Source organism: Raphanus sativus, chromosome 4, assembly GCF_000801105.2.
Source record: "Raphanus sativus cultivar WK10039 chromosome 4, ASM80110v3, whole genome shotgun sequence".
Classification (NCBI taxonomy): Eukaryota; Viridiplantae; Streptophyta; class Magnoliopsida; order Brassicales; family Brassicaceae; genus Raphanus; species Raphanus sativus.
In genome coordinates, this window is record NC_079514.1 from 30,192,770 (window position 1) to 30,218,715 (window position 25,946).

The 25,946-nt window shown below is 36.7% G+C and overlaps 2 protein-coding genes, 1 long non-coding RNA gene and 1 pseudogene across 3 annotated transcripts; 2 read left to right on the top strand and 2 right to left on the bottom strand.

The window, feature by feature from the left end:
- The first annotated feature begins 5,189 nt into the window (after positions 1-5,189).
- LOC130511686 (uncharacterized) lies at positions 5,190-6,886 on the top strand. The gene has a single exon (XM_057009078.1). The coding sequence runs from the start codon at positions 5,331-5,333 to the stop codon at positions 6,861-6,863; it is 1,533 nt and encodes a 510-aa protein (XP_056865058.1). The 5' UTR covers positions 5,190-5,330; the 3' UTR covers positions 6,864-6,886.
- A 5,592-nt stretch (positions 6,887-12,478) lies between these two features.
- LOC130511277 (uncharacterized) lies at positions 12,479-13,072 on the top strand. The gene has a single exon (XM_057008191.1). It carries the CDS (start codon positions 12,479-12,481, stop codon positions 13,070-13,072), a length of 594 nt encoding a protein of 197 aa, XP_056864171.1.
- A 9,539-nt stretch (positions 13,073-22,611) lies between these two features.
- LOC130511278 (uncharacterized) lies at positions 22,612-24,428 on the bottom strand (annotated as a pseudogene).
- Positions 24,429-24,454: 26 nt separating this feature from the next.
- On the bottom strand, positions 24,455-25,279 carry LOC130511687 (uncharacterized). Its single transcript, XR_008945168.1, has 3 exons — positions 25,182-25,279; positions 24,805-25,069; positions 24,455-24,521 (listed from the first exon to the last, which is right to left on the bottom strand). It is a non-coding gene; the product is annotated as an uncharacterized LOC130511687 (long non-coding RNA).
- Positions 25,280-25,946: the final 667 nt, after the last annotated feature.

Genomic DNA, 25,946 nt, shown 5'->3' on the forward strand with positions numbered 1-25,946 from the left:
CCTCAACAGATTCTTCCGAATCGAACACAAGAATTTCTCTCGTTCCAACAGCATCCCTTCCACTTCAAAATTCTGTGTCGAATCCACTTTGTAAGGAACCACCGTAGGAGGATCACGACCATAAACCATCTGAAAAGGAGTACACTTCAAGGCCGTATGATACGAAGTGTTATACAACAGTTCCGCCCAAGGAATAAACTTCGCCCATGTCTTCAGGTGTGTTGATGCAAAACACCTCAAATAAGTTTCTAAGCACATGTTTAACACTTCTGATTTCCCATCAGTCTGAGGGTGAAAGGCAGTACTGAAGCGTAGACGAGTTCCTGACAAACGAAAACACTCTTTCCAAAACGCACTCAAGAAAATTCTATCGCGGTCGGAGATGATGGATTTTGGATAACCATGTAGGCGTACTATCTCGTTGGAAAACTTCTGGGCGACATCTACTGCTGTAAATGTGTGTTTCAGAGTCATAAATGGCCATATTTACTCATCATATCCACCACAACTAAGATAACATTAGTGCCCTGAGACATCGGCAACCCTTCAATGAAATCCATAGTTATATCTTCCCAAATCCTTACTGGTATATCAATCGGTTGAAGTAACCCTGCAGGAGACAGAGTGGAGTATTTATGTGTCTGACATACTCCACAAGCAGCTACATAATTCTGAATCCTCTTCCTCATCTTAGACCAGTAGAAGATTGCTTTGATTTGCTGTAATGTTCTGAGAACCCCAGCATGTCCCCCTATCACACTGTCATGATACTCCGCAAGAATCACAGGTATCTGAGCAGAATTAGCAGGAATAACCAATCGATGTTTGTATAGTAACTTCCCATTCACTAAAGAAAACCCACTCTTAACATGTTCTCCACTCTGTAACCTCTTCACAACTTCTTGAATCTCAGTATCTTTCTCAATTTCACCATACAAATCCTGAAGCTGAAGAGAAGTTGGTATCGTCATAGCAAACAAATCAATTGGCTTACACTGCATAGTAGAGTAATCAATCCTTGAGAGACCATCTGCCACCTTATTCTCACTGCTAACCTTATACTCGTTGTCGAACTCATATCCCAACACCCTAGTCAACCACTGTTGATAGTCCAAGGTAATCTCTCTGCTCCAATAGGTACTTAAGACTTTGTTGGTCAGTTCGCACCACAGACCTTCTTCCTAGCAAATAATGCTTCCATTTTTGAATGGACAACACTATTGCCATCAACTCCCTTTCGTAAATAGGCTTTTGCTGCTCTTTAGCAGTTAACCCACGACTGAAAAATGTTATTGGATATTGGTCTTGCATCAGTACCGCCCCAAGACCAAAACCTGAAGCCTCTGATTCTATCACAAACACTTTAGTAAAGTCTGGCTGGGCTAAAACTGGTGCTGAAACCATTGCCTTCTTCAGACGATCAAAAGCTGCTTGTGCTGCCAAACACCAAAGACACTGCTCCTTCTTAAGTAACTCAGTTAAGGGTTTCGCAATTGCTCCACAGGCTTGGACAAATCTTCTATAGTAACCTGTCAAGCCCAAGAATCCTCTCAAATCTTTGACCGTTTTTGGAGTTGGCCATTTCACCACTGCCTCAATCTTTTGCCCATCTGTAGAGACACCAGAACTACTGATCACATGCCCCAAGTACTCTATCTTGTCTTGTGCAAAAGCACACTTCTTCCTGTTTGCAAAAAGCTTTTGGGCCTCAAACACCTCCAAGACTAGTGCCAAATGCTCGACATGTTTCTCCAATGAGCTACTATAGATTAGTATATCATCGAAAAAAACAAGTACAAACTTCCTCAGAAACTTCCGAAACACATCATTCATCAAAGCTTGGAAGGTGGCTGGCGCGTTAGTCAATCCAAACAGCATTACCAAGAACTCAAAATGACCATCGTGGGTGCGAAAAACCGTTTTCTCAATATCTTTCTCTGCCATTCTAATCTGATGATACCCTGCTCTCAAATCCAACTTCGAAAACACCTTAGCTCCATGTAACTCATCAAAGAGTTGATCAATCATCGGAATCGGATATTTATCTTGTACAGTGGCCATGTTTAATGCTCTATAATCAACACAAAAACGATGAGTGTTGTCTTTCTTCTTAACCAGCAACACATGACTCGAATACAGACTCTGACTTGGTCTTATCAACCCTTCAGCAAGCATTTCATGTACTAACTGTTCTATCGATTCTTTGTGAGCGTATGAATATCGGTAAGGACGAACGCTCACAGGTGGAGTGTTTGCGTGAAGTGTGATCGCATATTCTCTTCCTCGTAGTGGAGGTAACCCTTTAGGCTTCTGAAATACTGCAGCAAACTGTTCCAATTTCTGCTCCACTACAGTTGGTAATCTCACTTCTTCTTCAGTCTTTTTCTCTATACTCTGCAACGCCATCCTCTCTACTTTTCGTACTCCCTGAGATAGAGATTTCAGAGAGACGTTCTGTCCATGTAGAGAAGGATCTCCCCGCAAAGTCACCGGAGCTCCGTTGTAACAGAAGGACACTTCATTCAGCTCCCAATCCACTGTACATTTGCCTAATGTACGCAGCCACTGCACTCCCAGTATAACATCCAAATTACCCAATTCCAATACTACAAAGTCTGCAGTAAAAGAGAATGATGGCAGAGCCACTTGTACTCTAGTGCAAACGCCAATGCCCTGTACTGCAACTCCAGTGCCTAACAACACCGTCAAATTCTCTTGTCTCTCGGCTCTGAGTTTCAGTCTTTTAACCGCTGCAGGAGAGATGAAGTTGTGCGTCACCCCACTATCGATCATCACCACAATAGGATTCTTTTTAATCCAACCTCGCAGCTTCGTAGTTGTTGGCGATGATAGTCCTAAAAACGAATTCAAAGACAACCCCATCATTGATGCTTCACTCACTTCTGTCTCGTCATCCACCTCGACTAATGATTGATCCATAATTTCCATCTCCAAACCATTAACCACTGTTAGAACTTGTAATGATCTATTGGGACACCAATGTTGCCTAGACCACTTGTCATCACAAGTAAAACATAATCTCAAACGCTTATTTTCTGCAATTTGAGCTTCAGAAAGTCGTAGCTGAGGTCTTTGGGTACCGCTTTCGCCCTGCTTACTCTGTTGCAGCTTGACAGTGCTTCCTGTAGGTGATTTAGAAGAAGCATACGACCTAGAGCTTCCATTCTTCCACGAATTCTTCCCTTCAGACTGTTTTTCGCAAAAAACCACTCAGTACAAAGCACTATCCTCCATCTGATAAGTTGTTGAGATCATTTCATCCAAATCGACTGGCTTACACATCGTAACAACCTCTCTCATTTCATCAGTCAGCCCATTCATAAAGATGCCTTCCAACTGTCTATCTGTTAACCCTGTCACTTGTGTTGACAGATCCTCAAACTTATGAATGTACTGAGCCACTGTCCATGTCTGCCTCACTGCAAAGAAAGGTTGACTTGGATCTCTAAACTTCACCTTGCTGAATCTTGCGATCAGTTTCTCTTTAAACTCGTTCCAACTCCTCAAATTTTGTATATGAGTTTCGCTGTTAAACCAACTGAGTACATCACCTGCCAAACTCACATATATCACCTCCATTCAAGTTCTATCGTCATAACCACCAATGCGAAAAAAATCTTTCTTCCAACGCCAGCCAAGCATACGCATCTCCACCATCAAACACTGGCAAGATCGATTTTCTTCAACAAACCATCCCTAGTCTTCACCACGTTACTACGCTCAATCATATCGTCACCTCTAGAGCTACGGCTATGTTCCGAGTTCGAGAAATGGACTTGATGATTTGGATGACGGTATGGTTCCGATTGATCCTCCACTGGACTACTGCTCTTCGATAACTTTTTATCCAACATCGCACACATCCTCTCGTAACACTCCTCGATCTTATTCTCCAATCGCGACTCCAGCTCTCGCGAGTTTCTCTCCAGCTCACAAAATGTCTCCGTGAATCGTCGATCTGACTTAGTTTGCGCCGCCGCCTGTTTCTGCACCGTCGCTGATAACTTTTCTAGCACCACCGATGGATCTTGTTAAAATCTTTTTCAACAAATTTGTTAGATTTTATTTTTAAAGTATATATATATATATATATATAAAAAGGTCTGAGTAAAGGTCTGATTCACAAAAGTATATATTTCATTAGTTTTCATAAATACAAAGGGTAAAAAAAAGAAAAATTAAACAAAAAAAAATTTATAACAAAGGGACAATACCCTTGTTTTTTTGTTCTCTTTTGGCAATTTTCCCTTTAAGATGAAAGGAAAAAAAGAGATATACAGATGAGAGAGTAAAGACGCAAATGAGTAAAGATGCTGGAGAAAATATACAATAAATTTGAGTATATCCACAAAATATACGCGGGTAGTATGATCATATATGCATAAGGATTAATGATTGACATTGTATCCATGTGGATACGAATTTGGTAAAGTAAAGTCTATAAATTCAAATTAATTGTAAGTTTGGTATTATTTAATATACATTTCTTTCGAAAAGTGGAATTATGTAGATTTAATTTCATCTCGTTATATGGTTATTAAGAGAAATTACTCTGAATTTTATTAAATAAAATCATCATACTAAATAAAAACTAAATATATGTTGAATTATTAAATATAAAAAGATAATATGAAGTGCTAAAAGTGAAAAATAGAAGTGTTGAATCTCACAAAAACTTTGAGAGAGAGAGAGAGAGAGATGTTTGGGAGTCGGTTCCGGCAGCGACTGTTTCTTCAACGTCAACTGGACGATTTTTGGCTCTGGCGATGGTCTTCCTCTCTGACGACGCTGTTGGCTTTTGGCTCCGGTGTCAACTTCTATTTCAGTGATATCATTGGCTCTGTCTCCGGCAAACCATCTTCTTCTATGTTGGTGTCGTCTGGATCTTCTCCGGTTTTTTTCCCCGGATTTTACTTGTTCTTCGCATTCTCGCTTCACTTTGTTCCGATAGATTCCCAATCTCCTCAACTGATTGCTTCTTCCTTTCTTTTGACAGGGTGGTTTCGTCTTCTAGCTTCTTATAATCATTAAAGACTCTTGCAGGAAAATTGACTGGTATGCGGAGACTGTGTGACTTTTAGTGGGGCTTATTGGATTAAGTATTTGAAAGAATTCGGGGTTTTCAGCAAATCTTACCTTATTGGATTTAGTATTTATAAAACCTTTTACAAATCCATGGTTATTGAACTAATCATTTGTATAAATCTCATGAAATCCCCCTTATTGAAAAAATGAGATTTCTTCAACAATATTTATCAAGAATTATTTTGGATTATCTAAAAAATAATTTGTAGTTAAAATTCAGTTAGATGAAATACCACCATAAGAATAACTTGAACTTGGTGAATGATGAGAGAGAAGGCGACAAAAAGGCGATTACAGAACGGTTAACGTTATGGCAGTTTCTCGCCACGATTTTCGTGGTTGAGCGTGATGATGATGACGGAGAGGGGTTTACACAGCAGTTCACACCCACGATGTCAACTAACTCCACGAGGGATCCATTATCCTTCTGTGACAAAGCGGTTAAACAGAGATTGGAGGGTTTGAAGTCCTATTTAAACTCTAAAAAGTGGGATGTTTCTCAACCATCAATTTCAATCCTTCTAGTCATATTAACCACTTTCTTTTGGAAATTTTTCTTCACTATCAAAATCATGGCGGATGGGATACGACGTGCGATGCAAGATATTGATCTTGGTGCTTCTGCAGCACCGGTGGTGATGCCTGCTGAGATGGTTCGTCAAGCAGCGGAGGAGAACCGGTTTATCATCATAGGCAGACCGGTCATGCCCAGAAGACAAAACTTACGAGCCATTGTGGCAACTATGCCTCGTACTTGGGGACTTGAAGGGATCGTTCGAGGCAGAATCACCGAAGGAAGAAGATTTCAGTTCGTGTTTCCTTCTGAGGAAGCAATGGAAACGGTCTTCCGTCGAGGACCATGGGCTTACGCAGAGAGAATGCTAGTGCTCCAACGGTGGACGCCTCTGATGGATATGGGAATGATGAACTTTATTCCTTTTTGGGTGCAAATTCGAGGTATTCCTCTACAGTATATGAATCGTGAAGTCATCCTCTTCATCGCCAGGAACATGGGTCAGTACATACAAATGGAGTACAATGAAGAGACAGGTGGTCGTTTGGAGTTTGTAAGAGTTCGTTTGAACTGGAATGTTAACCACCCACTGCAGTTTCAGAGGAACTTCCAGTTCACTCCTGGAGAGAACACTCTGCTTCGTATCCAGTATGAACGGCTCAGGGGCTTTTGTGAATCATGTGGTCTCATCACTCATGACACTGGTGCGTGTGTCATCAACAATGGAGGAGATGCTCCAGATGCAGGGGATAACGATAGTGGGGATGATCATGATGATGTTGAACTAGTCCCTAATCAAGGTATCATCATTGAAGAGATTAATGATGAAGACATTGGGCCGGAAGAGGAGGCACCAGTAGAGCACGCCCAAGAGATGTATGAGAGACAAGTTGAAGAAATGGAAGAGGTTGCTGATGATGAGGAGCTTGGGAGGGGTCCATACATTGCTACTATGTTCTCTGATGAATACAATACTGAGGAGATGTATTCAACTGATCCATTTGGACTTCGTGCTGCGGCTGCAAGCGACAAAGATGAGATTGCAAAGGGGATGAAACGCAAAGTTTGGATGGAGGAAGCTGATGTTAACAAAGCAAAGTTCACGAAGCGAGAGTGGGGAGAAAGCAGTACATTGAGTGCTTCGAGACTGACTGAGGAACAAAGAGAAGATAATGCAGAGCAGAGTACCAACAAGGCTGAACAGAGAGGCGCGGTGGGCCCAGAACCACCTCTGCCACCATGAAGACAATCTGCTGGAACTGTCGAGGACTGGGCATAGACTCGACGGTTCGACGCCTTAAGGAGATCAATCGTTTGTATCTCCCGGACATTCTCTGCCTTTCAGAAACCAAGCAACAAGATGATTATGTGCGTGACATAGGAGCCCAGCTTGGCTTTCTGAATTCAGTTATTGTAACGCCTATTGGCATAGGTGGTGGTCTTGTTATTTTCTATAGTTCCTCTGTTCAGTTGTCTGTTTTAAGTCAGTCTGCAAACCTTGTTGATTGTTCAGTCTCTATTAATGGAAATCAGTTTTATTATTCCTTTGTGTATGGTCATCCTAATCCTGCTCATCGACAATATACTTTGGAGCAGTTAAACCGGCTCAGTATAGGAAGAAGAAATGAAGCTTGGTTTGCGTTAGGAGACTTCAACGAAATCTTGGGGAACCATGAAAAGATTGGTGGAAGAGTAAGACCAGAAACATCATTTCAGGATTTTAGGCAGATGATGAGAACCTGTGATTTTACAGACCTTCAAACAATTGGGAATCGTTTTTCATGGGCTGGAACTCGAGGAAATCATTTGGTCCAATGTTGTCTGGATAGAACTATGGCTAATGCTAAGTGGTTTCAGGATTTCCCTGCTTCTCAGTCTGAATTTTTGGAGATTGGAGAGTCTGATCATCGGCCAGTAGTGACCTATATAGGTGTGGAAAGAGAAGTTTCTACTCGGCAATTCAGATTTGATAGCAGAATGATTAATAAAGATGGTTTTGTTGAGTCAGTGAAGAGAGGCTGGAAAGGAATGGGACAAGCTCAACTGATAAATATTCCACTTACTCAGAGGATAAGTAGATGCCGACAACAGATATCCCAATGGAAGAGGCTTAACAGGAATAATACAGAGGACCGCATACGCCTACTTCGTAGTAAGCTTGATAAGGCTACAATTTCTGCTCAAGTTTCTTTGCAAGAACGGCTGGCCTTAAAAGAAGACTTACATCAAGCTTATTTGGAGGAAGAGATATATTGGCAACAGAAGAGTAGAGTGATGTGGTTGAGAGCTGGTCATAGAAATACAAAGTATTTCCATGCAGTTACTAAAGCAAGAAGAACACGTAATACAATAAGTGTTATTCAAGATGAAAATGGAGTGATTTGCAGAGGTCAGAAGGAAATATTAGATGTTGCTACAAAATATTTTCAGAGCTTATATGCTTCAGAAGGCATAGAGCAAGCTTTATACAACAATGTCTTTTCTGATTTCCAGAAGACAGTGACTGCAGAAATGAATCACGATCTGACTCGAATGGTCTCTGAAGATGAAATACAAGAAGCTGTTATGAATATTGGTGCTCATAAAGCTCCTGGACCGGATGGGTTTACTGCAGTTTTCTATCACAAGTTATGGATGGAAGTTAAAGATGAAGTAGTACAGGAGGTCAAGGATTTCTTTGCTGGGACTCCTATAGACCCTCAGCTTAACCATACAAATTTATGCCTTATACCGAAGGTGTATCCTCCAACTGGTATGCAAGAGTTTCGCCCCATTGCGTTATGTAATGTCTCTTACAAAATAATATCAAAGATATTGGTGAACCGACTGAAAAAGCATTTGAACCTCATCATCTCTGAGAATCAAAATGCTTTCATTCCGGGTAGAATGATATCAGATAACATTGTTGTTGCACATGAGATATTTCATAGTCTTAAAGCTAGAAAGAGACAAGCTACATCTTACATGGCGGTGAAGACAAATATCACTAAGGCTTATGATAGGCTTGAGTGGAGTTTTTTAGAGAAGACAATGGAAGCGATGGGATTTGATTGGAGATGGATAAGCTGGATCATGTCTTGTGTCACTACGGTTACATATTATGTGCTTATTAATGGATCACCAGAAGGATTTATTACTCCTGAAAGAGGGCTTCGTCAGGGTGACCCTCTGTCACCATACTTGTTTATCCTTTGTGCAGAAGTTTTGTCTCATTTGATGCATAAGGCTCAGACGGATAGATCTCTACTGGGTGTAAAGATATCAAACCAAGCACCTGCAGTTAATCATCTGTTATTTGCAGATGATTCTCTGTTTTTCTCTCTTGCTAATGTGAAGTCTGCTCGACGTCTGAAAAAGATCTTTGCGCTATATGAAAGCATATCAGGGCAAGCTATAAATCTTAGTAAGTCATCGATTACCTTTGGCCATAGAGTGCTTCAAGGGACTAAGACTTGTATGAGAAATATATTGGGAATATATAATGATGGTGGGATAGGGAAGTATCTTGGTTTGCCAGAACAATTTGGATCCAAAAAGAGTGAGATGTTTGCATATATAGTAGACAAGGTTCGTAGTGTTACTCAAGGCTGGAAACAGAAGTATCTTTCTCATGGAGGCAAGGAGGTGCTTTTAAAAGCAATTGCATTGGCTATGCCTATATTTTCGATGAACATATTTCGATTGCCAAAAGAAATATGTGAAGAAATTAATGCCATTTTGTGCAAATTTTGGTGGGGATCAGGAGATAAGAAAGGCCTACATTGGTTTGCTTGGAAGAGAGTAACTATTCCTAAAAGAGAGGGAGGATTAGGATTTAAAGATCTTGAAATCTCCAATCAAGCTCTTTTAAGCAAACAGGTGTGGAGGAATATGCAACATCCTACTTGTTTGATGGCGCGAGTACTCCGAGCTAGATATTTTAATGATGGTGATATACTGAAGGCTACACTAAAGAAGAAGGCTTCTTATGCATGAAAATCGATACTATATGGGCGAGACTTATTGATCAAGGGCATGCGTTTCATTGTTGGTAATGGCGAAACAATTGATCTGTGGAATGATCCCTGGATTCCAGATCATCCTCCACGACCACCACAACCACGTCATGAGAGAGTTGAAGGGCTAACGGTACACCATCTATTTGATATTCAGAGAGGTACATGGGATGAACAGAGGTTACGGCTGGTGATATCAGATGATGATGTTGATAAAATATTGACTTTGAAGATAAGTTTAAAAGCTCATCAGGATCTGTTGGGATGGCATTACAATGAGAATGGAATCTATTCAGTCAAATCTGGGTATTGGCTTGGAACTCATCTACCTACGTATGATAGAGGTCAGCTAATTCCTGGAAATGTGGAGCTTAAACGGAAGTTATGGAAGCTGAAAGCTCCGACAAAGATCAAGCACTTCTTATGGAGATTACTGTCAAACAGTTTTGCTACTGGAACGAATTTAAAGCGTAGACATGTGACCAGTGACAATATGTGTCGAAGATGTTGCCTTGCAGAAGAATCTGAAAACCATATCTTTTTTGAGTGTGATTATGCGAAACAAGTTTGGAGAACATCTGTTTTATCAAGTCTGATTATTAATAGTTCTACAGCTACCTTGGAGGCACTACAAGAAAACAAGGAAATACTGACGGACATACTGACGGAAAATGAATTCCTCGGAATATTCCGAGGAATTTCCGAGGAAATTCCGAGGAAACATAAACTTTACGTTTCCTCGGGATTTCCTCGGAAAATACCTAGGAAATTCCGAGGAATTCACTTTCCGTCGGTATTTTCCGAGGAAATCCCGAGGAAAGAGTTTTCTTCGAAAAAAACCGACGAAATTCCGAGGGATTTATAGATTTAATTTTTAGGGTTTAGGTTCCTCGGAATTTCCTCGGAATTTACCAAAGAAATTTCGAGTGATTTAGGGATTTTACTATAGGGTTTAGCTTCCTCGGAATTTCCTCGGAATATTCTGAGGAAATTCCGAGGAAAAACACATTTTCCTCGGAATTTCCTCGGAATATTCTGAGGCTTTTCCGAGGAACAAGGTTTTGTAACCGAAAAAAACGTTTTGCGGTTTGAATAACACATATATAAGCCTTATTAAGTGTCTTAAACTGATTATTAAGTGTCTTAAACCAAAAATAGGTGTGTTACCCGATAATAAACACTTTCCGATTGTATGAACGAATTTTCCACAACATAAGATCAAACACTTATACACTTTCATAAATGGTAAAAGGAATACTTACAATTCATTTTGGAATTTTGTTATTTCATGGTTTATGATCATCTATACAAAGAATATTTAATTTTATCATTACATTAGTATAAGAAATGATATTGGGCAAAACAAATTGAGGTTTTGAAACCCCAAACATATATCCCTCGGAATTTCCTCGGAATATACCGAGGAAATTCTGAGGGATTTGAATTTTCCTCGGAATTTTTTCATTTAACCGCCATAATTTTCGCGAAATATTTGGCGAAAATTAAATTTTCGAAACTGAGGAAATTCCGACGGATAGTTTCCGTCAGAAACTTCGGAATTATAAACACAGATCTCTTCTTCTTCCTCATTTCTCTCTTCTTCTTCCTTGCCATCTCCGCCGACCTCCCCTTCTCTCTCGACGATTTCCGGCCAATCCGACCTATTCCTCCTCTATTTGATTCCCAAATCATGTAAGAAACTTCCCAATCTATTTGTTAGGTTAGATTTGATGATTTTAGAAGTTTTTTGATAGATTTTTGTTAGGGTGATTGGTAGGATTGTATAATGGAAGTTTGATTGTGATTTTGTATTGAGGATTGTGATTATTTGATTGTGTAGAATTTTTTTTTAAGTTTTATAATAGTTTGGTGTTTATAAATAATTTTGAAAACGTTTTTTGTATATAAAATCTATTTTATGAATTATAAATGAAACGTTTTTGTATATAAAATCATTTCTATATTTATCAAACAGATTTAATATTTATGAAACGTTTTTTGTAAATATTAAACTATTTTTGGAATTTTAAAACTATTTATATATATTTTTAAAAATATATATTTATATTTTTGTGATTAAAAAACTATTTTTGGAATTTTAAAACTATTTATATATATTTTTAAAATATATTTATATTTTGTGATTAAAAACTATTTTGTAATTTTAAAACTATTTATATATATACTTTTTTATATATATATATTTGTGATTAAAAAATATTTTTGTAATTATTAAACTATTTATTTTTTATATATTTTTATATTTTTGTGATTAAAAACTATTTTTAGTAATTATTAAACTATTTTTTTATATTTATATTTTTGTGTTTAAAAAATATTTTTGGAATTTAACATTTATATTTATTTATTTTTATATTTATATTTTTGATTAAATTTATTTTTTCTAATTATTAAACTATTTTTTATATTTATATTTTTGTGATTAAAAACTATATTTAGTATTTATTAAACTATTTTTTTATATATTTATATTTTTGTGATTAAAACTATTTTTGAATTTTAAAATTTTTATTTATTAAAACTAATTTTTAATATATTTTAGTTTGTATAATTTTGAATAATATTATCTAATATATTTTCATTTATATTTTCGAATTTCATTAAAAAATAATAATTTTAATTTTTTTTTAATTATTTTTTTGAAAATTCCGAGGAAGGTGGTCCCTCGGAATATTCCGACGACCACGTCCCTCGGAAAATTCTGAGGAAATGTGCGACGAACCCTCGTCCTCACAGTTTCCTCGGAATTTTGTTTCCTCGAAATTCCGTCAGAAAATTCCGAGGAAATTCCGAGGAAAAATGAAATTCCGAGGAGTTTTTTCCGAGGACATGTTTCCTCGGTATGGCGTCGGAATTCGCTTATTCCGACGACATACCGACGATTTATGCCCTCAGTATGAGCATGTTTTCTTGTAGTGAGGAGAAGATTGAAGCTTGTCTGCAGTTCTGTTTTTCATCAAGATTAACGCATTATCAAGATCTTTCTTATTGGATACTTTGGCGGCTGTGGAAAAGCAGGAACGTATTGATTTTTCAGAATAAATCAATACATTGGCGATCACTACTATCATATGCAACAAATGATGCAACCGAATGGAGCAAAGTGAAAGCGACTATTGAGGATAATACTGGTTCAGGGGTTGTTGGTCGTCATGCTCGACAAAGATCCCATTGGACAAGACCTTCTGAGGGATGGGTAAAATGTAATGTGGACGGATCATTCATTCAAAATTATTTGGCTAGTCAAGCTGGATGGATATATCGAGATAACAGAGGAACATATAGAGGAGCTGTACAAGCAATGGGTGGACAAGTTCAGAATCCATTGGAGTGTGAATTACAAGCTATCCTTATGGCTATACAGCACAGTTGGAGTTTGGGATATCAAAAGGTCATAGTGGAGAGTGATTGTAAGAAGGCTGTAAGAAGGCTATAGACATCCTCACCTCAAAAACATTGCACTTTGGTATGTATAATTGGATACGGGAGATAAAGTGGTGGTGCCAGAGAATTGAAGCTGTACAATTCAAATGGATAAACAGAGAAGCAAATAGAGTGGCGGACAAGTTAGCTATATCAAGTGTACAAAATGTTTCTTTTATTTTCCATTCGTATGTTCCCAACATTGTAACTCATCTTCTTCATGAAGATTACATTTGGTCACAAGATTAATAAGATAAGAAGTTATAAAAAAAAAGAAATACCACCATCATCTTATCATAGTTAACAAAGTATCGACGTTAAAAAAAAAAGAAATACCACCCTAATGAGATGGTATTTCACAAAAAAAAGATTTCATCGTCTTCGTTTTATTGTCGGCTAAAAAGTACAAACTTTGTAATTTCATTAAGCCGCCACCACCACCGTCTGTCGTCATCCCTGACCACCTCCCAGTCTCACTAGTCGGAGACCTTTTTTCCATGTCGTTTATTGGATCCCACGCTAGAGATACACTTGACATCATTCTGTTCTATTCATTTAACAATTTTTTTTACTTGATCGGATGATGATTCAAACGGACAAGTATTTAACTGTGATAAATCAGAAGCTTTAAAGGAAACTAGATTCTGGCGGGTATATTTTTTGTTTTAATTTCTTTAAAAAATATTTATAAATTTGTGTTTATTACTAATTTAATAGAATAGATAATTTTTGATAATTATATTAAATATGTCAAATTGCATAACTATACACTTGTGACATATGCATTTCAAAAATTATTTTTAAACTTTATTGCTAAAGTTTACAAAATATTATATTTTCTTAGTACTTAATTAATATAATTAGTGAAGAATATTCGTACCAAAAACCCTGATTTGGAATCGACCTGAAATCTAAAGTCTCATACTCTATTAGATCTGGTTTATATACTGGAACGGTTCTTAAAGTATTATATCAGAAAACCAAATATTTTTTTTGAAAGATGTTTAAAAATAATTCTTATATATTTTTTTAAGTATATCTATACATGTAAATGAGTTAATATTATCTTCACTAATTTTAAACAAAATCACATTTAATAAATATTGTTTAATTGAATAACCTATTTAAAATCTGTTAAACTAAAATAATTTATATAAATATTTTTTTTAAATCCATTTAAACCCGCTACCAAAAATACAATGGTGAATATAATAGTGGACACATCTAATATATGGTTGAAGATAAGAGCACAAATGATTAAAATTCATGTGAAAAGTTTTTTTGTAATTTAATTCATGTGGAAAGTTTACAAAAAAAAAAAATTGATGATAATACCAAACGGTTATTAAAAGGGAGTTGAAATTATAACTAGTGACTTTTATTTCTGATAGTCCACTAAGTAAAGTAGTTATATATATACTTTACCAGTCAAAATAGTTACTTATACATAATTTTTTTGGACCAAATATTTATCAATAGATCATGCTGCAGAATTAATAAAATAGATATTTGTGTACAGAGGTTCTCTCGTTGACCTAGTTCCACTTGAAGCTTGAATGATGTGGACGTGTCAAAGGGAAGATTAACAAAGCTTTTGTCTAGCCATGATCGAAAGGTTTCTAGTTTCAATATTTTCGGTGTTCAATTCATTAAAGAAACAATTACGCTCTAGGTCACTTTTGTAGTTTTCAATATCAAAACAAGTCACTTTCTTATACCACAGCACTTTCTTCTAAATGCTCATTACAAAGAAGAGGAAAGAAGTAGTTGTAGTTGACTCCCAACCGTAACACTTGTTAACTAGATAATAATATTGGCGGGATTTAATATAAGCCCTTGATCTGTATTAAATTTGGACGGCTCAGATTTATTTTTTTAGATCTTGATAGGACAATTTACTTGTTTCATCACGGGCCGTTGGATTAGTTTTAGTACCTTTAATATCGACGGCCTAGATTTTGCACAGGTTTTAACCTCTTCTCCATCTTCACCGTAACACTTCCGTCGGCTTATTTCACAGTCGCCATTCACCATCGTAACACACGAATTTGTTGCTGGTTTTTGGAGTGTTAAGGTTTGTTACTTTTCTTAATCAGTTTCATCATCTGTTTATTAAGTTTTATCCACTATTTTATTATCCGGAAGACCTAAACTTAATTATCTCTTGATTGTTTCTTAATCTGTTTCAGGCGTCGCCATGGCGGAGCACTGCATGGTTATAGCCGGCGAGTGGGAGTCTTCTCCAGAAAACCACTGGGATTTCTCTATAGACAAAAAGTACATGACCAAAATTGTCCCTTTTCGCAATGACATCACACTGACCGAATTACTGAGCAATGTTTTCAAGGATTTCTTCGACAAGCCTGACATCATCCAAACTGATGTACTAAGCTATTGGCCACCGAAGAGGATACAGAATAAGAGTTTGAAGTCAACAAATGCATCAAAGATAGTTATTATGTACATGTGGATACGCGTATTTTGTTGTACATGTGGATATAGAACTTTGGTGTACATGTGGATAATGTACTTCTTTGTACATTGTTTTGAGATGAATTTTCCATTCAATGGAAGCAGGATTCTGTCATCCCACCAAACTCTCTAATGTCCATCTATTTCCATGACAGTCTCATTGACAGCTTCAAAAATCACGAATCCTCTCACGAAACCATCAAATGAGCCATCTTTATTGAAGGGCTGAAGAATTTCATTGAAAAAAATATTTTTTTTAGAAGGAGGAAGCTGTTTATGCGACATATTCACCACCCACTATAGATAAGACGACTCAAATGTTCATGAGATAAAACAAATCCTGAGATATACAATCTTATACACGTGTACAGTAAAATTTGTACACAACAACTCTTAGAAATTCATTATAAAATTATTTGTTGGAACGAGTACATGTTGATAACAAGACCTATGTACACGTTGCTATGACTTTGATCATCAGATGTACACTATTATTTATACCAATGTACATTAAGATAGTGTACACATAGATAACAAGACCTATGTACACTACTCATGTATACAATTTTACGATGCACATGAGGATAATGTACAAGGGGTGTGGCTTGATCATCAAAAATAATGTACATGTGTACAACGTGCCCTACGTACACTATAAAAGCTACATTGTACATTGAGGATACAATTTTGATTCACAATTCCTAATCTTTGTATCTTGGTTCAGCTTGTCTTGGAACATAGCTCCAATGTAAAGCATGTGTCTTGGGGCAGCAACACACATCATGTTGCATACATCAAACAGTTCAAGTCACCAACTGCATAGAGAGAGACAACACATGTAAGAATGACCTCCTAGTCATTTAGACATACAAAAAAAATCATGCACAACAAAACAGCTTCAAGAAATCACATCTTAAAGAGCAGGGTGCACATTCAACCAGAAAGTATAAGAGACTTATACATACACAAGAACGCACCAATTAAGAGAAGGGAGTACACTTATCCAGAGAGTAACATGTTCTTTTCTACTTTTACACAAAAGAAAAACTATCAGCAAAAGTATGACATTGTGTTTATCTTTAAAATTCAACGAGAGAGAACCTCAATGGGTTCCCACCAACCACGGGCCACACCTCGTACCTCTTCTTTGTAACCACCTGCCTTACAAGCATGGCGTGAATCATAACCGATGAGTAGCTGCTTGCTCGGGTACCTATCGGTGGCGAAAAACCTCGGCGGCAACTTCTCGTCCGGCCGTTGCTCCGCCGTTTCATCCTCTGGGTAAAAAAAAACAATTCAATTCTATTTGTAGACACCAAACAAAATATAATTAGCGATCCATGTAGGAATTTTCCTTACCGACGCAATGCTCTTTCCCTTCGCACCTCCGCGTCGTCCTCATGCCTGAACCCTCGCCGGCGCTACGGCCCTCCGCTAAACACATAAACAAATTCAGGACTCTGTTGATATTAAAGACGGTCGTCCATCCCAACTACTAAACCCTACCCGCTAGAACACAAATCCAAAAACAACAACCAACTAACCAGATGACTGCTCTTTTCCCGTACGCCGCCCACTCCTCCTCATCCCGTCGCCGACGCCCACGATTTCGCTTTCGGAATCCCGTACGCCGCCTGAATTTCTAAGTCGCACTCGCCGTCTGCCTCGATTTCGCTTTCAAAACACTAACCTACGGTTTCTTTTCTCTATCCACCATTTCTCGTAAAAAGAGGAACTGCGAAGGAGACGATGGAAATAAAAAAGTGAAATAAAAACCAAAATAGTTTAATAGATTTAGCCCACAATTTCAAAATTCAAAACCCAAAAGAAGCCCTAAATATAAAAGTGAAACTAAACAGCATCTAGTTAGTCGAAAAGGATACATACACGTATTGGACCACCAAAAAAGTGTCTTAGTATAATATTGTGACTTATGCTGACATAAAATGTCAAAAAGTGACATATTGGGTAAATTTCTCTTCATTAAAAAGGTTAAAAAGTTTACTTATATCTGAAACTCTTAAAATCCTTTCCAACTACCTCCAAAAGTTTTTAGAAATTCCTTTGAATTTTGTATATAAGCAATTCCTCTCAAATCATCACTTCAATAAGCCCCTCTTAATCTCTTAGCCTGTATGGTAGCTCTGTGACGAGATCTTCTATTGGCTTTTTATTTAATTTTCCGTTTATTGTAGCTCTGACAGTCAAATCTTAAGCGGTGTAGCTGTTGTTCTATCACTTCCAGTTCTCATTGTCGGTGCATATCTTTGAATGGATTATGTCCGATGTCTGGTGGAACAACGATTTATCGACGATTACGTGTTAGATGGTGAAGTTGGGTAGTTTCTTTTGCTGATGTGTTCAAGTGACATTTGTCCCTTCTGCGTCATATCAATCAAAATGTTGTTCTATTACTTTTTTCTTTAGATTTTTCTGTGGGCTTGAATTTTTAATTTTTAGAAAAAAAATTCTTGTATTTAGGAATGTATTGAGCTTTATATTTTTATAAATCAAAGATGACAGAGAATGTTAAATCTTAAAACTATTTTTTTTTGACAACATTTTCATTAGCTCAAAACATAGTATAATGGTCAGCTAGAGAGCCATGATATTACATATTGCTGGTTCATTAATCTGTCTCTTTTTGCTAACAGGTCAACATAATGTACAAGATTTCTAGGAACTTTCTTAAAAGAATACTTATTGAGCTTAGAAAGATTAGAAATGTCCATTACCATTGTTGTGGCTTCATTGCAAAAGTGGTTGGAATCTTGTAGGCTCTTGTAAAGTTGCGCATTATCTCCTAGAAACATTACATTGTCATATCGTAGTCGGTGCAACTGTTGAACTGCTAACAAGGTTGCCATTGCCTCGGCTTCAAGCGATGAGTTTGTTGGAGTTATTGCAGAGCTTCCTTGGATAATGAGGGTGCCTTGTGGACTATATAAGGACCACCCTATGCATGCTGTTTCATAAGGAGACTTCCAAGAAGCATCTACAATACAGTAGAAACATGGTTCTCGAGGGAGAATATCTTCAATAGAGTGATAATGATTTTCTTTACTATCCGATGAAACTGGTTCATTAAGCTGCAAGGCTTCCTTCAATAGGTTTAAATCCATTATGGCTTTTTTGATGACCTGCACGATGTGGACTCTAGTGTTTTCGAATAGTAATTTGTTCCGCATTTTCCATATTCCATATTCTCCATCCTAAAAACAAAGGCAAAGAACCATGTCTTTCTCTTGCACTATCTATTATTATGTACTGCACTAACTGCAAGAGATCCAAATTTAACACGAAGCTCTGTGAAATTTCAGGACATGCCATGTGCCAAATCTCTTTGGAATACTCTACATTCATAAAGCAGATGGGATAATGATTCATACCCTTCCCCACAGAGCTGACAATCCAGATTTATTCTACACCTCCTTCTAACTAGATTGGTAGCTACTGGTAATCCATTATGGAGCAATTTCCACCAAAATATTTTAATCTTAGGTGGAATATTCAGTGACCATAATCTATTAATAACTTGATTGCGCAATTGAGTAGAAGGGTGAAATTGAACCTGATTAATAAGAGCGTCCTCATCGTCCATTTGCTTTTGAACGTGATAACCGGACTTGACTATATACTTTCTTGAATTGCTTAGCCTCCAATATAGCACATCATTGCCTCCTGTTATACTTGGTCGGAGACGCATTATTCTTTGGACATCCTCATGTTGAAATAGCTGTTGAAGTAGTGGTTGATTCCATGAGGATGATCCTGCAATAAAAAGATCCTTTACTCGAAGATCCGGATGAATAAACATGCCAGGACCTACAGGTGTGGCCTGAGATCCTCCCAATAACCAGTTATCATGCCATACTCTTATTTGTGTTCCTCTACTTACTTCCCAATGCATCCCATTTTGAATGATCGGTCTAGCTTGAATGATACTCCTCCATGCTAGGCTTGAAGTCGATAGCTCGTGCCTTCTAGAAACTCAGTTTTCCTATAGTATTTTGCTCTATAGACTCGCGCTAATAGAGATGAAGGGCAAGTGATTAACTTCCATGCTTGCTTTGCTAATAAGGCTTTATTAAAAGCCATCATATCTCTAATCCCCAGCCCTCCATCTCTTTTAGAAGCTGTAATTTTGTTCCAAGCTATCCATGGGATAGAATGTTTATCCTGAAAAGCAGACCACCAGAATTTTCTCATTGCTTTTGTAATCTCCAGTAATAACGTTTTTGACAGTAAGAAAGAAGACATAGTGTATGTTGGTAAGGCTGTGATAACTGATTTTAGCAGAATCTCTTTTCCAGCCGGAGATAGGAGTTTAGAGTACCAACTATCTAGCTTATTTTTAATTTTCTGCACTATGAATTGGAAAGCTTCTTTTCTCCTTTTTCCTATTTGTTCTGGCAAATCCCAAATATCGACCAAAACCATCCACTTTTGTGATACCAAAGATACTGGAAATAGTAGACTGCGTTGAAGAAGGAGTACATTTACTAAACGCAATGGCTGATTTAGTATAATTAATCAATCTTAAAACTATTATAAACAGTGTAATGAACATACTATTTCTTAGTTTCTAGACGAAGGTTTGCGTTTTCCGACGAAATCTCCATTTTATGTTACATTTTGACTAACAAATAACGAGTACATAAAATATCTTCAAATAAAGACCCACCAGTCCGTCAATATCGTCGAAATGGGATTGTTAATTAAGACTAGATTATTTAACCGCGCTACGCGCGGTTTGTGTCCTATAAAATGTTAATTTAATCTCATGATTTTCAATGTTTTAAACAACTTTAAATCTTTATTGTTTGTAATTTTTCTTTATAACATTCACACACATGATCCAAGCCATGTTTCTTATTTCCAAATCTATGAATTTTTGTTTTCAAAACTAAAAAAAAAACAAAAACGAATATCAATGAAAGGCTTTACTTTTTTCTAGTCACGCTGTGCTCTACACAAACACTAAATATATATAAAAAAGACAATTATGAACACAACATCACTTGTGTGTTAGTGCATTTGAAAGACATTTTAAATATTTTGACAAAATTGTGTATATAAATGATAATAAATCAAGCCAGAGCAACAAATATTTAATAAGATTAAAATAGATGTAAACGCCGAAATTGTAAAACGTGATTATGCATCATTTTGTGTGGTTTCATGCTTATCATTTTTGACTGAATTTTTTCTCAACCTCTAGACCGAAATACTGTATGTGTATCTATTGTCACTCAATCTGTGCATTTAATTTGCTTAGAAAAGTATTTGCGTTAGTGTCCATCCATCTTGCCATCTGAAAAAGAAAATTCTTTTGGTTTTTGTCATAGATTAAACAAATTCTAATACTCTGAGTTGAGAAACTTATTGTCGTCACTAAAAACAAAACTATTTTTAGATCTCTATCATCACAAATCATATCAATATTAGATTTTCATGAACTGAAGTATACAGACAGGCAAGTCAAGAACTGTAGGAAATCAACATATCAATGTTTAATGAAACCAAATACTTGAAGCTAGCAGGCAATTAAACTCTATAATAACTTTCGGGTGAAAAGACCAGGGAAAATAAAATGTAAAACCGATCCCTGCATTGCGCAAAGGGCAGAAGAGCTCTTACTTCGCCCCTGATGTGTCCTTTTGAAGCAACAACTCAAGATGTCTTCAGGGTTCTCCGTTCAATTTATTGGTATCCTCTGCATTTTGCTGACTTTCTTGAAACTTGCGGCAAATATTCTTGGAATTTTTTTGGATTTGTATTAGACAAAACCTTAAGAGTGTTCTATGTAGAGTTCTTTGCAACCTGATTCCAATGGCTACTTACGTTTTTCTCCATAGAAACACTATTAGTAGAACGATTCTAATGTTTTCTGTCACCAAATTAATGACATGATATTTGTTCCATAATTACAAAGCCCTTTCGCTACCTACGCACAGAAAAGCAGTAAGTTTATGAAACCATTCAAGACTCTAACAAAGACCGTAAGTGATACAAACCACCTCTAACTAATTTTCACCAGAAAGTGAAAACAGCTGATGCACTGAGCAATTGGCAAAGAGATTGGAGTCATACATCATTGAAACTTTGTTATTAAGTTGCAATTTATTTTATTTACAACTATGTCTTCTATAACTCAACTTTATTTATATAAGCGTTCAAGTTTCTATGATTCACAGATTCGAGCACCGATGTGCTTGACCAGTTATTTCAACTTGAAGTAATTTTCATTGTACAAAAATATTTTTGTTTGAATAAATTTAACAGTCTTTTAAAAAGAAAAAAGAAAATATTTTATTTATTTATTGTCATTTGAGATTTTTTATATTTTAAAACTATATGTATATTATTCGATCTTTGATTCATATGCAATATCAATTTAAATATTTTAAATAAAATGAGAGATCCTAAATTAGAAATATAGGGTTATGACCTATGTTATTTTACCTTCAGATATCCATTCGGATTCAAATATTATTAATTCTGGTTCGGATACCCAATATCTCATAACTTAATATCTGTTCGGGTATTTTGCCATTTTGATCGGGTTTCGGGTTAGGTTTTTCGAATCAGATTTGGGTATATAATTCAGATATCTAATAACATGTCCATGTATAATACGCGCGGTTTTATGGGATTAATTAAATCGTCAAACTACAAAATATAAATGATATTTTTTTTATAAAACCGACAGTTTAAAAATTTACGTTGAATATAAATTAAATTCAAACATCCGCACGGGAGTACGGGTCAAATTCTAGTTTATACTTAAAGTTTTTTTTTCTCAGATGGCTGTTAATTTATACTTATAGTTAATAAATACATTGGACAAAATAAAATAAAAATCTTTAATAGTAAATAAATAAATGTATTTAACCCATTAGATTGGTAGATACACGTATCACATTTATTTACAATTTGCATTAGCGGTAACTAAATGTACATATAATAGCATTTATAAAAATAATACATTGTTGAATAATTTTTTTGTTGACTAATACTGTTTAATAACTTACCTATTTAGTTAAAATATAATTTATAGGATTGTGTTAATCATGAAAAAGCTCTAAATGAGAATTTATAATAATGTTCAACAAAACCCAATACACATTGTCAATCTAATTGGGCCAAAAACAAAATCCACTTATTAAAATTAACTATATCATGCTATATAATGAACACGTATAAGAAGCTGGAGATAACACCAATCTTTGCGTAAAATCACCGCTAGAGCACCGCCATTGATTTTTCACCAAAATATCATTGGCAGCTCCTTTCAGAGTAATAAACCAGAGTAATCGAAGTGATTCCAAACCTCCACCGCCTATGCTTGGAAAAGCTCGAAACAGCCGTATACGCAAGCACCTGAACAATCTTCGCGAAGTAGTGCAAGTAAACAATAAGTTCCATAAAGATCTTAACCAAAGAACATATACTATACTATGAATTATGAATGATTCCAACTCTACCCCACTAATCTAAGTTCATAGTACTTACGCTTTTGAGCTGGCCAAAACAGTCTGGATCGAAGAGGAACTCCCTGAGCTTAGCGGTTCTAGGATGATGAGCCCACATGGTACCATCCATAAGCTGAACACCATTGGCTTCGCAAGCCGCAGCAATCTTATCGAACTCAGCTACGTTCATCGCCACGGGCTTCTCAAGAAGGATGTGCTTACCTTTCTCAGCAGAACGTATAGCCCATTCGACGTGGAGGCTAGTTGGGAGAGGAATGTAGAGCATCAACCTCTGAATCTTCAAGAATCGACTCGTAAGAGCCGTGGATCTTTGCCGAAGGAGAGTAGCCATTAGCAGCAGCGAACATCTTGGCTTTATCCAAAGAGCGGCTTGCAACGGCTGAGATAGTAGCGATTGGCCTTATCTACAATCAGTTGTTTCTTTTTCCCACCTGATCATCACAAAAAAAGGATTCACACTTAATCTTCAGAATAACGTATCTACAAATCAATAACCCAAAAATTAGAAGGCGAGTGTCGTCAATGCACATACCAGTCTTCTTTCTACCAGCAGCAATATTCTTTCTCCGCCTTATTTTTTTCATTTGCTATTGCTGTAATGGACGAAGCAACATCTTTAACATCTGCTCCTTCATGTTGGCCACAGATAGTCTCATGACTGCTTTGAGTAGCGCAATATAATGATAACTTTTCTGCAAACAGAAGAAACCAAAGTATAAGTTCAACATGCCAACTTGCCAAGAGCGTTTTACTATAAAGAGAAGAAAGGCTTATGCAACAAACCTCATATGGTTTAAGCCTATGAGAAATCATTTCAGCATATTCCAAAAAATCGCTTTCAGACTTGGGGATGAACACATCAAGTTTTGTCTTTTCACCCTTCGTTCCAAAGAGTTCAGCAGTTGCCTTGTAGTCAGCTTCTTCAACAACCCTGTGAGAGAAAGAACACACAGTTTTTGGTCTTGTTTATAAAAGCTCGTCTCAACAAATATGCCAGGTAGAAAGATTTAAATTACCTGCATGCGAAGTTTCTTAGAGATAGGATCCAAAGGTCCTTCCTTTGGTGCTTCTTTTGGAACATCGGCTGCTTTACCCTTCTTTTCAACAGCTTTGGCTGCTGCTTTCTTAGGAGGAGCCTTGTCCGAAGCAGGCTTTACCGGAGCAGGTTCGTCATCATCATCATCATCCTCCCAAGAGTCCTTAATATCATTCTCATCTACATCCTCGTCATTCCAGTTGCTTTTAAGCTCAACTTTAGCTGGAAGTGGTGCAAGCGGCTCATCCTCTTAAATCATCAAAAAAATAAAAACTATAAGCAATCAAAACTCCAATAAGATTCACACTTGTGCAAGTGAATCAATTTTGTAATTTGATTATAGATAGAAACACATAAAGAGACATTAAAGCAATAAACTTTACCCAATCAATCCATAATTGCTAATAGTTATCGAGTAGAAAAATACAAGGCTGATATGTGAATCCCAAATGTAAAACCTGTCAGACATATACATAAAGCATCAGAATCAGACAAAACATACTTGTTCTGCATATAAGGAGAAACGCAACACAATTTAGGCATACTAATCTACAAATCTAATGGGTTTCTGGAGCATAAGTTGATGATGAAAGAAAACACACTGAGGATCTATGTTTCTTAAATGGCAGGAAAAAAAATTTCACAGTATAATTCCAGAGATGTGCCATAGATGAAATTAATAAGCCTACTCGCAAGGCATTCACAGATTCATTACTGATAATCAATAGAAGTATTGCTTACCAAGGTACCTAGACATGGGAAGAACACCAATTGCCTAACCCCCTACCACAGTCTCAGAGGCAACAGCCTGACAAACCCTATCAGTAGGAGCTATGCCGATTTATCCTCCAATATCACTATCGACAGTTAGAAACAGCGAGTTAAGACTTTCTCCCATTGGACCTGGGGACCCTCTCCATTTTTCCTCTTGCATAACTCAGTATTTTATATATTCGATCTTCAGCCAAAGAAAAATGGACTCTATCTTGGCAGTAGTCAGAGCAACCTGTAAGACGATACATATTGAAAAAATAGTAGAGTTCAACGGTTCTGTCTTCTTGTTTTAGAGAGGTGGGAACAACTAAATATTTCAAAGAAAATATATCCCATATGCTAACCTGTGAAAAAGAAACCACAAAATTATGATCACACACAACTCCTCAAAGGTTAGATATAAGGTAGTTTGAGTTAGATTGAGTTTTAGGTCTTTTCTTATATGTAATATAAGCCTAGAGAGTGGAACGGTGAACACAAACTACATCAGAATGATGAGGAATTGTGCTTGCTTCCAAAAAATGTTGAAGCTGCAAACATAATCAAGGGTTTTATCAAAATATGGTTAGTAAAATGTTAAACTCTCAGAGAAAAAAAACTGAAAGACATTGAATTTTTAAAGCATACTTAGAGTTAACTAAAATCCAAAATGCACAGAGATGAACAAAGATAATAGAAGAATAATCTAAATCTGAAGGGATAAATTAGGATCGAGAGATGAACCGATGATAGCATAGAAAACTTCTTACCCGTCGAAGAATCAAACACCAACACAGCTGTCCGTCGCCGGCGGCCATCTCCCTTGCTTCATTGAACTCTCGTCCTAAGATTTGTTTATTGTCTCAATTTTTTGAGTACTCAATTAAATAGATATGTAAGCATAACTGATGAGGAAGACAAACAATCAACAGTCATAATCAAGCAACAACCATTACATAGAGAGAGGGAGAGTGAACAGACGATTTGTGTCAAAAGAGAACGGAGGCTGTGGATCGACAATTCATCAGGCAGAAGTAATTAGGTTAATCTGACATGGCAAATATCTTAAAGCTGATTGGTCTTAATTTTTAATCCTACGTGGAGGCTTCTCCTTTGATCTTATTAGCCTT

Coding starts and splice junctions, on each gene's coding strand:
- LOC130511686 (XM_057009078.1), top strand. CDS start 5,331: ATGAAATACCACCATAAGAATAACTTGAACTTGGTGAATGATGAGAGA.
- LOC130511277 (XM_057008191.1), top strand. CDS start 12,479: ATGGCGTCGGAATTCGCTTATTCCGACGACATACCGACGATTTATGCC.